The following is a 13,836-nucleotide window of genomic DNA, read 5'->3' as shown; positions in this document are numbered from 1 at the left end:
CATGCGGTGGATTTTTTTTCTTTTTAATATATGTAATGAATTTTGATTCTAATTTTTGTCTTATTATGATTGGTTCATGGTTGAGGTATTTAACAGTTAAAAGATTTTTATTTTTTTCAATTGACCAAAATAAATTAAATCATAAAAATTAAATTGCCAATACTAATAAAATTCTATGCAAACATAAAATTATATCACAGAATTTAAAATATTAAAGGAAATTAACTAAAACACTCGAAAATAACTCATAGAGCCAAATTTTTATTTTTGTCACTTGTAAAAGGTGAGTTTTAGAGAATTCGATGTAATTTGGCAATAGAAAATTTTTCAATCTTTTAAATCTAGTTTGACTGTGACGTCATTTAAAAAAAAAATTCTAATTTCAGCCGATTTTAATTTAATTCTAGATTGACCATCGGCTGCAGCTAGGCCCTAGGTTTACCATGGGCCATGTGAAAATCATAGCAAGGGCCTGGTCTAAGCCTTGACTCATATTGAGAAAGGGCCGAATTAGCCTTCTCAATATCCTCGCCGTGAAGCTCAAAGCAAATGCAAGACAACAGTTGAGATTGATTTCGAACTTGATCCTTCCATGCGACCCCCTTGTTCTCGTCTCTTTGTTGCAGAGGAAGAAAGACTAAACAAATGCAGAATCCAGGCAGCTGCTGACACATTACGCTCGTCTCTCTCTCTCTCTCTCTCTCTCTAGCCACGTTCGCCTCTTCCTCTGTCATTGTGCGGTGTCGTTTTCCTTCGAAAGTATCCGACGTCTACTACAACAATAATGATATTGTAAGGATTCTATTGGTATTTCTTTGACTCGTAGCTCCGATCCGATCATCAAACACCTAGCACTCCATATTCAACGACCTCCTTCCAGAGAGTCACTTTTTCTATCAGATTCTCGAATTTAGTATCTGACGCCTGAATAAAAGACGGATATAGAGGGAGCATTGTTAGGTTGAGAGTGATCATTTTTCTATATGATCACTCTCATTTGAAGACAGACGCAGAGAGAATATGATGCAGAGACGAAGTCCACCTAAACACAGGCATGATGGGACTTCTCCTCTGCCTTTGGGGATGGATTGGAGTCCTCCACCTCGAAAATGGGTAAGTTCGATCCAATTCAATACCCCTTGATTTTGAACTTAATTGCCTCTCTTGGATTCGTAATTTCATTTCTATCCCTCGTACAGTGCTGAATTGTTTCAACTCTGGATTTATTTATATATATATTTTTTTACATGTAATTTAAAATAGGATAAAGTATAAAAAAAAAGTACGATTTGTTTTATTTATTTTTTATTTTGTGATTCAATTTATGTAATTCGTAGTATTTATTTTTTACTTGGTGATTCAATTTATGCAATCCGTAGTATATGTAATATTGTGTTATTGGTTATTGACATGAAAATTATGTCAAATACTAATTTAATATAAATAAAACTATAGAATATTTTTTATATATATTTTGTTTATTATTAATTATATTTTAATTGCAATTTCTTTAATTTTTTTACGATTATAATGCTAACGGTAATATATTATAAATATTATTTTTACATAAATTGAATTATAGATTAAAATGAAAATGACTAAAACTATTAAATGTTTTTTCCCTAGTTTTTTCCTGTTAGTCGCTTGATCAGTACCATCAAAAGTAAGCTCATTGGTATTTACAGGTTCAGAGGTTTTGGGCTATTCAAGAGCTAGGATAAGAGAGTATAATCATATGCGCAGAAAGATGCAATTACAATTAATTGGCTATTTTTGCCCAATATGTTGGACGTTTAAAGTGCCACTTTCTTATAAATGTTAAAAGTTAATTCTCTTTTCGGTGAACTCGCGCTGCATGCTTCTTATGTGCAACTTGTTTCATCGTGTATCACATTGAAAGCACCTTATGTATTTTAGCATGGAGAACTCAACCTCCAAGTCTAAAATTGTTGAATTACAATTTGCTGCTTTTTCTTTTTAGTTTTCTTCCTGTTGTCTGAGAAACTAAAATCACACACATCTCTCACAAAATTCTAGCAATCCAAGCAGATTGATTTTGAAATATTAATGTGGCTTGTACTTTTATTGCCTATATGTTAAACCGGCCAGAGTTGAGATAGAAGTTGCATTATCATTTTCCTTCTTATTTGTAAACATCGGTTCTGATGAAAGAGTGATCTTAGCTTTTTTTCTTCTTTGGAGTTTGGATGTTAGTGCTGGATCAAAACTATGCACCATGGCTTAAAAACTCAACAAGATGCGTGGAAATGTCTTCAGAATGATTGTTGGAAACTATTTAAAGATGAAAGCTATGGTTTGAAAAGGCTGCATAATTTAGCAAAAACTTGGTTCTAATCTGCATTCGTTTATTTCTCATTTGCAAACCCTTCGGCCTTCTGATGCTCTCAAATTTCTTTTTTTTTTTCCTGAGGATTTCTGCTTGATTATGCTTTTGCTATTTTGTAATTTCAATATAGTCCTCGTTGTAAACATAATTCTATATTATATTCTAATAAATGTAATTCAGTATATAAAACAATGAAGAAATTTTCTTGTGCAGAATGGGCGGGATACCATTTGGCCACATGATCCTAGATCAGGATGGAGTTATTGTGTCACCTTACTGGGTTGTTCTCCACACAATCAAGAGATTCAGATCCTCTAGTGGTACTCAAATTGAATGAACCTCCAGTGTTTATCTATACCACGGGTTAGATGTTGTTATATACCGTATTTAGATATTTTACTTGACAAAATATTGGATTCGCTTGCAAGATATAAATATCTGCATATCACCATTTATTGCTTCATATATTATGATCTTTACTTGAAAAACACCTCAAAGTTTGCACAAATGCTGTGCATTCAATAACCATTGGATGTTGCATAACTTATTACACAATCTCGAAAATATGCAAATATGGTGAAAAAAGTGCAGAAATTCTATTGGGTTTCTGTTCTCTTTTCATTCCAGCAGACAAGAATCACTCGAAGAAAGGGGGGAAAATCCTTGCCTTCTTAACTTATTTTCATCAGGTTCCTTTGCAGTTGGATTTGCGAAGTTATCAGCGACAAATAAACTTCACACACTACACAATTTATTAGCTGTCATTACTATTCGTTTTTGTCTGTTGGTTGGGCTACACAACGGGAAATAGGTTTTCCCTTTCTTAATACACCTTGCACCCTCTTGGGGCTATGACTTTAGATCTAACTTGAAATCACAAGTTGTAACCATCGGGGTATTAGGAGTTTACAGTATTGTGGCTTCCTTTTCTATTCAATCTCATAATTGCTGCCAGCTTTATAATCCCAAATGTCCTTGGGAGAATTAACCAAGATTTTTAATTCATTGTAAGGCAGTTTCCCCATTCATTGGATATTCACACGTGTATAAGTATGTTTTTGGGCATTCATGATTAATGACTTACACAATCATTGTTACACACGTTCAGTGTTAACATTCTCAAGGGGCAGTTTTACAGGGTACAGATTGGTGTGCAATCACCGGAAGGGATTACAACTATACGTGGAGTGTTGAGAAGGTTTAATGATTTTCTGAAGTTATTTACTAATGTAAGTACTATACTTTGCAGTTTGTTACCTTAGCAAGCTAACTCCTTTGGATTGGAGGTGCACTTGAATTACTTCATATGTATTAGACAATATTTTGTAGGAACTGAGCTTGGTTTTTTTATTCAAAATTTAAGACTTTGATTAACAACTCTTGTTATATCATCAATCGCTTCATCTGCAGCTTAAAAAATCATTTCCCAAGAAAAATCTTCCACCAACTCCACCCAAGGCACTACTTCAAATTAAAAGCTGGGCACTTTTGGAAGAGGTAGCAAATGGACTTCATGGTTGCATGTGCTTTTCGGTCTGGTAGACCAGCAAGTGGCTTCTGCATTGGATTTTTAAAATTTTCCTTTGGGGACATGATAAGTTTTATGATTGGTTTGTCGTCTCTTTTTACTGGCATTCTGTTTCCCTTTAGTTGCAGTTCATAGTGCCTCATTTTACATGGGCAACTCTCAAACTCAACATTTAATTTTAAAGTTGGTCCTTGGTAGACTCTTCTCCATGATGGAAGATTTACAAAATTAATGAGAATGATGTGCATATTTATGAAATAAGTTTATTTAATTTATTTTGAATTGAATAGAGAGTTTTATTTTTCATTCGCTACAAGTGACTAATATTCTTAAAAGACTTGATTTTGTTGCAGAGAAGGTGCTCTTTGGAGTAGTGGATGACAAAGCTGCTATCCGACATTGATTCATCACGTAGCATGGCAGTAGCATTTTTTCTTCAGCTAGGAGCTGCTGTGAGGTCTTGTATGTACTACTGTATTGCATCAAGTTTCTTTTTATATTTAAGTAGAAGTGGACACCTATTTCTTCTTCTTCTTCTCTTTCCCAAAATAGCACTACATGTTTGCCTCCTTTGGGTTTCTCATATTATTTTTCTTTTATATATAATAATTTACATTTTTATACTTTGCCCAGCATTCCAGGATGTAAATCAGCAGCCATCGGAAGCGAGTCCTGCTATTGACAGCACAACTTCTTCATCTCACGTACCGCCACATTCAACTTCTTCCATGATTATCGGTGGCTTGTCAGTGAAATCGGATTATGGTAGTGATACTGCTCATGAGACATCGGAGCTTGGAACACCAAGGTTAATAAGGGATGAACAGTTAGAAATTGGAACAGAGGATCTAACGTTGGATGAAGATTTGACAAACCCAATAGAAAATCTTGTTAAGTATGGCATGTCCAACATTGATGAGGGACTGTTTATGGGACAGACTATTCTGGAGCAGCTTGAAGGTTTTCCAAGGCACAAACCAAATGACACACATTTGAATAATATCATAGGGAAGGATACATGTAATGGAAATGCTTCTAAAGCCTCATTTCTTGCTGGCAATGGGATGAAACTTTTTTCTGAGCCAGAGAGTGGCAAGATTTTTAGTCATGCTCTAAAGTTATCTAGCGAGAGTGTTGGAAGTGATGGAAGTTCTCTAAGAGGCAGCGAAGTATCGAACTCTGGCGTACCAAATTCGTCTGGTGATGGATCTTTTGATGAGGTTTTGAATACGGCAGGACTTCTTGGCAGAACAGAGTTGCAATTTACTGATGATGAACAAATAGTCCTCCCACTGGATCAACCTCATAAAATGAACAGAGTTCTAACAACCATGCAGCGGAGGTAAGCCACAGCAAAAACAGATATGGAGGACCTTATAGCAAAGATTAAATCAACAGATAGCTGTAAAAAGTTATCTTAAAACAAAGGTATGTCAACTTATAACCAAATGTGCTTTCCAGATGCCACTCTGTGTTATCTTTTAACTGTGAGGTTTTTCTGTAGACATTGTTCCTATTTGCTTGAATCATGGTAACAGACTTCCGCTTCAACACGTATGCAAGATCATTTTGAACATCTAATGTCCAAATGTGGGCAGATCCATTACAGTTTCAATATCTTGCCTAAGGCTCCATTTTTATTGTAAATGTAGTATCATGTAAAAGCGCTGAAGCCAATTTTTTCTCTCCAGGTCAAGGATTTGGAGGCAGAACTTGAAACTACCGAACAGAAAAATAAAGAAAACCTGCAGCAAGCTATTTTAATTGAGAGGGAAAGGCTTACACAAATGCTGTGGGATATTGAGGAATTGAGGAATTGAGGCATAAGTCATTAGAAATGGAGTTGAGATTGAGGTCTAGAGAGGTTATGTATCAGCCATTATTTTTGCCGCAAGTTTTTTTTTAATTGCCTTCTGTAGTTTTATTTTCAATTTGTTCTTTCTTTTACAATATATTGAATTTATATTTTGTAATTATTACAGGATGAAAATTCAGGTGCAGGGTCCAACTATCTGGAGAAAGACTCAGCATTGGAGGAGTTGGATGCTACTAGAAAACAGCTTGAGATTTTGTCAAAACAGTATGAGGAGCTACAAGCAAAATCAAAAGAAGATATTAGATTTCTGGCCAAAGAGTTTAAATCCCTCCAAAAATCCCAGGCAGAACTGAAGGATAAACTTGGTCAATCATTGAAAGAGAAATCTGAAGTTGAGGTAGTTTATGGCATTACTAATCATGCATTAAACATCAAGTTTATGTGGAAAATATGTTATTCTCTTGGCATGAACTACATTACTTAATTTAGAGACACCGTCAATATAGTAAAAATATTGTTTACTGCTCTCAGTTGCAGCTTTTTAAATTGTGATATTTTTTACTTCATTCATTTTAACAAATTTGTTGTTAATTTTGGACTTCCTACATTTAAGTATTGTTGTATATTTTACTTTTCAGAAACTGCTTCAAGAGGAAAGAGAAATGAGTATGCATAAGAATAATGCTCAAAAGAAGCTGCTACATTATTGCTGGACTCTTCGCAACCAGCTTACATAGTGCAACCTCTGTCTGGCAAGGAGGATAAATTTATTATGTATTCCTCAGAGGCAGATGCTTTAGATTTGTTGTCTACATCTGCTGATCAGATTGGCCTTCTGCTTGCAGAGGTGCTCCCCCTCTTTTCTCCCCTCCCCCCCCCCCCCACCCCACATTGCTTGTCATCATTAAACTATTGTTTGTGGTGTTTGGTTTTTTTATTGAAAATGTGGCATTTTGTGTTCTTGACCAAGAGAGCATGGCTGTAATTCCCGTTGCCCTTGTTTGCCCCCAAAAATTAATAGCATCATGTCTCATCAGCCAAACAGTTATCTTATTTAACTTCCATTGGGAATTATTGTTGCATTTGCTTGTTTGGGAAATGCATCTTAAATATGAAAATATACAATTATGTTTCCTTTCTTTCCCCTGCCTCGAAAGTTGTGGATACTCTCTTCATGACACGTATATATGTTTTTTTCCCTTTCTAATTTAGGTTCAAGCATTGCTCGAAGATTGTAAAACTGCTATTTCTGAGGATGACAATATGGAGGCAACAGATCCAGAGTTGAGAAATATGCTAGCAACTATATCAACTGATAGTGCTAAACTACGGAAACTGGTAAACTACTTCATGCGTATTAGAGTTCATACTGGCAACAACACATCTGAGAATAGGGACAAGGCTTATTCAACAGAAGTTGATCCTGTAGAAAGATAACTGTTTTATTTTTTATGTATAATTCTCAAAAAAGGTTTTTACAGTATGATCACTACAGCAATTAATCTCCTGATTTGAATGGTTGATGTCACCAACCGTATTAGTATTGTAATTTTGTAGTTCCACGTGTACAAGTCATGACAGGGAGATACCGTCCTTTTCAATTTTATTATCATCATTGACTGGAATAGCGAGGCACATGAAACAGGCATTTTGTACTAGCTTACGTATGCCAAATTTGATTTTTTTTTTTTTCCTCATAAGATCACAATTACTTTGTACTGGTTTAAATGAAATTCTAATTATTTAACCCGCAATTTAAGACAATATTCGATGATCACTTTATAACTTTCTTGTAGAAACCGATATCAGACGGAAGAATTTGAAGCTCGTCAAGGGGATGTGCAAAGAAAACATGGCCAAGAACGAAGACAATTTGGTTTTATATCTTGGAAAAAAACGTAAGAACAGCTTCCAGCTATAGGAGCAAACGACCTTTCTACATCACGTGACGAGGACAAAGGCCCAAATCTAGACATATTTGATTTTTGAAAAACAGGATAACCAATGATAGAAACATATAATGACCTATGCTCAAGCATCATCTCTTTCTGCAAGTCAGCCCAAGCATATTCACACTCACACATCTGCAACCAAGTCGGTTAAATTTTGTTTAAATCCTCTTAATCTCACACTGCGTCTTAAAACCAAGCTAGTTGGAATCATTTGCATAGAATTTTTGGCCATACATTGACTCTATCATAAAATCATACCTTGATAACAATCTATGTCTCGCGGCTCCACAAGGATATATAGTGGCTTTCCATTGAGCCTGCGCTGTCCCTGAGAAACAACATTGTCAGACAGCCACAGGAATTATCTGTCAGTGCTAAATAAATGACAAGCAAGCAAAAACAACAGTAGGTCTCACATTTAATCACAATCTATTGGTTGCGTACATTACACCTAGTACATATAAGAAAAGCATGAATAGCTGAAGTATTATGATGAAAATGAGATCAACTGTATAACATCGTTGGCGTAAGTAATACATTTGACGCAACTAGTCTGCAAAGAACTTGAGCCATAGTAAAGAACCATGTCAGGACAGTAGCTTTGAGACTCCACCATAATCAGTGGAAATCTTGGGGAGATTTCCAGTCTCACTTGACCAAACTTTTACGTTATATTAAACTAAGGATTTAAGATAAATTCCTCCCTTATATCATTTCTCATTGAAGGTTTCTACATGTAAAACACAAGTACAAGATTGAGAGATAATAAAACAAGCAAATTGGTACGTTCTCAAATCATTACCTTGACCTCAGGCAACCCAATAACACATGCGCATTCAACTACTTCAGCTCCCATTCGTTCTAATAAAACATCAAAGTGAAACACATTATTTTGTGAGAATAAGCCAAAGGAGCAGACAGCGAATAAAGGCAATGGGGTCAAGAAGAGGCCAAGTTTACCCAGAAGTCTTATTGCTGCCGACAAGGTCCCGCCCGTAGCTATCAAATCATCAATTACCAATGCACGTTCCCCAGGCTGAACAGCACCAACATGCATTTCTAGACAGTCGGTTCCATATTCCAGGACGTACTGTTCAGAGATCACTGAACCTGGGAACCAAGCACTTTCAAACTCAGGTTTAAGAGATTCCCAGGGCAAAATTTACATAATGAACAAAGAAAATTACCAAGCAATACTCAACAAATTATACTGGTTACTAAGGCACTGAGATTTCAAAACCAAGTGACAAAAAATTGATAGTCTATAACCCAGTTGATCAGTAAACACGTAGATCACAGCTCTAAATTCTGCATCCAAGTACCTGGCAACTTTCCGGGTTTTCTTAAAGGAACAAACTTTGCACCAATGGCTAAGGCAATTGATGGGCCAAACATGAATCCTCTAGCTTCAACACCTACATATTAAAAATAGGAAAAAAAATCAATTGCTTGACTAAGGAAGTACAGAACAAATCTAATGGAATTAGATGATAAATCATTAAGACACCATCTTTAGCTAATCATCAAATCCTAAAAGGTAAAATAGAATCTTTACACTAATTCTTAAGCACCCTCCAACATATCTACCAAAACACTTATGGAACTGGCATATGTGCCAGATGACCAGTTTTGCTCACAATTTATATAAACACTGGAATTGAAGGTCTCAATCAGTTTTAGCAAACCATTGCTATAAGCCTATAACAATATCAAGGCATGGAATTCAGGCTTGAGACTCAAAAGAGTACTAGGCAGCAGATTAACCAATATGCCTTGGAAGCAATATGATCATTCTCAGCATTGAATAAAATGAATGCTTGGCTCAGAAATAAAATAACAGAATGTGTATGCAATACATAAATACGAGTCTTAATATGGAATCTAAGAATGCAGCTAAATAAACCCAAATAATTTCCCTTTTTTATTGAGAATTATACCAATTTCAGTGCTTTTCAGGAAAATAAACAGAGAGGATATTGTAGAATAAAAGTGCAGGTTTAAATAGCACTGTGTCTGTGTTTATAGAAACTCCCCAGTTTACCCTATTCTTTTTCCTTTTCTCCTGCTGTCACAGCTCACATGGAATTCATAATACTTTTACTTTTCAAAGAAACAGGCATAAATTTGTCAAAGCACTGCAGCAAATGCATCATCTTTCCATATGTGGACAATCAATCTTGAAGGAGCACAAGCTACAATTAGCAAAATTCTGAATTTTAAAAGGCGATTTGAAAAAATATCGTAAAATTCAAAACCAAAATAAAAAAATAATTAATAATAATAGGCTTCCTTTGTTCAGGTAGTTTACCAATTACTAGTAAATGTAATGAGAGAAGAAACATAGAGAGGGAAAGAGAAGAAGCTTTAATACAATACCAGCAACAACAGAAATGTCCATATCTCTGTAACGATCAACAAATATATCAACTGTATCCTTAAAAACCTTGTGATCCAGAAACAACGTTGTTATGTCTTGAAACATTATCCCTGTCAAGAAACAACTCTCAGCTAATATATTCGACGAAATTCCACAAAGGAAAAAAATCCACTGAGCAATAACAAAGTCTCTTTTTTGTTCTCATGCATACAATAAGAAGATACAGAAAAAGAAAACCTGGCTTGGGAAAGCCAGGCACCACCCGAATAGCTTCGGAGATGCCCTGTAGCCTGGGGTCTCCCTTGAGTCCGTTCTCTGCTGCAAACATTTCCCCTTTTTCCTGACTCGAATGGGCTTTAGGCTGCTGAAAAGAAAATCAAAGGAAAGAAATAAAGATGGTAGCTTTCCTCGGTTTGGGTTAGCTTAGAGTGTTGCTTTGGTGGAATGGGATTTGGAAAAAGTTTCAAGTAAAAAATTTTTTCCCTCCTAAGCAGTGTGTGTGATAAAGAAGAGGAAATCTCTCAGTTCTCAATGTAATCTAAAGAGACGATAAGCGCATTAAATAACAGTATTTTGTCTATTTATGTTTGGCCAAATCCAATGCACTGTTCCTTTGAACCTTTGTTTTCTACCACGCGATTTTAAACCACGTGCATTTACGTCTTCTCTTCTATTAACTAAAATTCTCTTTTAAACAAGTTAATTATTCATTTTGCATTCAAATTCCCTAGCCCAACTAACATTAGTCAAAGGCAACTGAGGCCGACATCAGAATTGGAACTATTACCTTGACTTAGGCCAAGCCCGGTTTCGATTTGGAATCCACGGTTCAATTTAATTTGCAGATCAAATTGAAATTGATTCAATTTTAAATGGATTTAAAAATTTTGTTTTTCTATTTATTTTTATAAAAATAATTAATTAAAATTAATTATATATAATTTAAGTAAAAAAACAAAAAAAGTATTTTATAAAACGCATCATGCATTATATTTTAAATTGAAAAATTATTCAATATGCTGGTATTTTACATGAAAATACTACTACTTTATATCAAGATAGAAACTTATTTTATTTCTCCAATTTTACTCGTGATTCTGAAATTATTTCTTTTAAATTCGTGCATTATTTTCAAATTTGGATAATTTTAGTTAATTTTATCAAGTTGATGGGATTTTGTTTCAAGTTTAAAATTTTATTGGCTACATTTTTATTATGAAAAACTCAGGGTATATTTCAATAAGATGTTTAAGAGTTTTTGAAAGGTAGTGGTACGCTCATAATTGTTAAAACTGCAGCTCTTCGTCACTGTTTACTCTTTACGATAAAATTTTTATTTTTTAATATTTATATTTTTAAAATAATTTAAAATTTTTAATTTACACATTTAAATATTTTTAAATTAAATTTAATTTTGAATGATCTTAAACTTTTATTAAACTCTAAAATTAATATTTTTATTAGATGGATTCGTCATTATGTCACTCAAATTATTCATATTTTAATTAAAAATTTTATTAGATATAATCATCTGATATTATTTTTTATTTAATAAAATTTTATTAATATAATCTTAAATTTTATTTAAAAAAAAAACTCTAATTTTATGAAGTAAGAATTAATTAAAATTTACTAAATAAAAGAGATAATCTCAAAGTAGGTGAGTCTATTAAGTTTAACTAATTTTAGTAATTTGGATGGATAAGAATGAGAGTACAGTTGGGTAATCGAACGTGGGAGTGGGACAAAAAATGTCAACGAGGAGACAACACGCGCAACAGAAAGTGAGTGGGAAAAGCCAGACACATCCAGAAGAGCAATATCTGCCTTGTCGATACATATACTGTTGGCTCTTTCTCAGCTTTCTAAAAACCTACGATTTCCCCGTTCTTTAAAAAACATCATTCTATATTCTTACCACCCTCTTTTTTTTTTTTTTTTGTCCCGTCTAATTCCCTCGTATATCCCACCCCTACTAATTTTTTCTGCTTATTTAAACATTAAAATATTTAAAAAATTAATATATAAAATTTGTGACGTAGCCGTAAAAGCAACATGGCACTGGAGGCTTGAATGGTTTTGAGGTGAGGTTATATACGTCATTTGGAAGGAAATTGACGGCTATTGATTGGCAGCGTATCTGCAGCAGCAGATTTTCTAGATTTGGAGGCTCTCCCAATGCGCTTGTCGTGTGCTCTCTTCCTTTTTACACTTTGTGACGTGGCGGTGAGTGAAACTCACCGCTTTCAATTTCCCACCACTTTTTCTTTCTTTCTTCTACGCATCTCCCACCCTTGTTCATTCATCCCGCTTCCTATCGACACTTTTCTTTACTTTCCTTGTTTTTTTTTATACAAAATATAATTTAATACCTATAATTTAGTAAATTTATACATTTTTTTCTTGAAAATTTAAAAAATTAATCATAAATATATATATATATATTTTAATATTTAACTAATTAAATATGTAATAATTATTAGCCATTAAAATAATTAATTTTTTTATTAAAAAAAATATATAGTTAGAAACGCAAACGCGCATCTTGAGAAGGTAGAGCCGCTCAATTGAAGGGTGGTCCCACAAAATAAAATCTGAGTACAGAAAAACTGTTCACGCGCACGCGAGCGTACTACGGGAAAACATAATAACATGATCATTAACGCCCTCAGATTACACACCCACCTCTCACATCACTTAGATTACCAAATCCAAAGGCTTCCATCTCTTTTTTCACGACCTCAATGGACGGTCCTCATCTGCCACCCCATTACCAAACTTCTCAGATCAACCGTCCATATTGTTGCTTACACAAGATTATCCCATACCTTTATTCTACACGCAAAGTCAATGACCGTATGTGAAGAGTTGCTATCACGTGTGCCAAGCCCTATCATTCTCGTGCTACGTGTCCACGGACGACAAGTTTATTTCTTGTGCATGTAAAACGGGATTTTTTTTTCTTTTTCCATTTTGGAATTCACGGGAGAGATTACTCTATAAAGGAAATTTTGTTTTAAATTTCATTTTAAAAATAATATAAATTAAAATTTTACCCTTTGAAACCGTCTTTCAATAGAAAAACAATAAAAAATGAAATATTTTTTTATAAATCATTCTACATCTACTCATAATTTGAATTAAAATTTTTTATTAAAAAAAATATTCACACCATCGAATTATATTAAATTTATGGATAAAATTAACAAACTCCTTAATTTTATATAAGTTATATTCATATATACTATGCAACCGATATAAAATTTTAAATGATCGGTCTATATAATAAATTATATAGATTACAATAATTATATTATAGTTATGATTCTTTTTAGTTAAAATATATATTATATGATGTTCTGAAATTTAAAAAAATAGAATTTATTGTGATTGTGTCAGTTCTCCAATAGAGGAAAACGCTTTTTTCCTTTTATTCCTTTCCTTTTTGCCTGTTAGTATGACTAACTATTTTTCTATTACAGTGCCACATGTCTCTATCACTTAAATCTGTATATACGGATATGTCAGAGCTCCTTTTTACCATAAACGGCCATTTAATTTTCTCGACACGTATGCGAGTAGAATTGTGAGGTGACATAGCCTGCTCTTTTTTTTATCACATCATCATATTGAGCTTTTTTCAGAAAAGTCCATATGTGAGGTCTGTCTAGTTTAATTCTCTTCCGACTGGACTTAAATGCGCAATGTGGATTGTTTATTTTGAGGAGAGTCTGATGAATTTTGGACCTGCCTTCCTTATTAAAATTTAATTTTGTCTCGAACATAGAAAGTCCAGTGGTCATTTTCTTATATATG

At 33.9% G+C, this 13,836-nt stretch overlaps 1 protein-coding gene and 1 pseudogene across 2 annotated transcripts; one reads left to right on the top strand and one right to left on the bottom strand.

The window, feature by feature from the left end:
• The first annotated feature begins 483 nt into the window (after window positions 1-483).
• Window positions 484-7,347, top strand: LOC110603682 (annotated as a pseudogene).
• Window positions 7,348-7,544: 197 nt separating this feature from the next.
• Window positions 7,545-10,570, bottom strand: LOC110603683 (adenine phosphoribosyltransferase 5). 2 transcript variants are annotated; one of them, XM_021741511.2, is made up of 7 exons: window positions 10,258-10,570; window positions 10,020-10,130; window positions 8,966-9,058; window positions 8,604-8,753; window positions 8,446-8,504; window positions 7,902-7,971; window positions 7,545-7,775 (listed from the first exon to the last, which is right to left on the bottom strand). In XM_021741511.2, the coding sequence occupies exons 1-7, from the start codon at window positions 10,346-10,348 to the stop codon at window positions 7,768-7,770; spliced, it is 582 nt and encodes a 193-aa protein (XP_021597203.1). In that variant the 5' UTR covers window positions 10,349-10,570; the 3' UTR covers window positions 7,545-7,767. The 2 variants fall into 2 exon arrangements, with proteins under 2 accessions (XP_021597203.1, XP_021597202.1); XM_021741510.2 differs by having other exon boundaries at window positions 7,545-7,971.
• Window positions 10,571-13,836: the final 3,266 nt, after the last annotated feature.

The sequence above is a fragment of the Manihot esculenta genome, chromosome 16 (assembly GCF_001659605.2).
Source record: "Manihot esculenta cultivar AM560-2 chromosome 16, M.esculenta_v8, whole genome shotgun sequence".
Classification (NCBI taxonomy): domain Eukaryota; kingdom Viridiplantae; phylum Streptophyta; class Magnoliopsida; order Malpighiales; family Euphorbiaceae; genus Manihot; species Manihot esculenta.
Note: the sequence above shows the minus strand (reverse complement) of the source record. Positions and strands in the feature narration are given on the sequence as shown.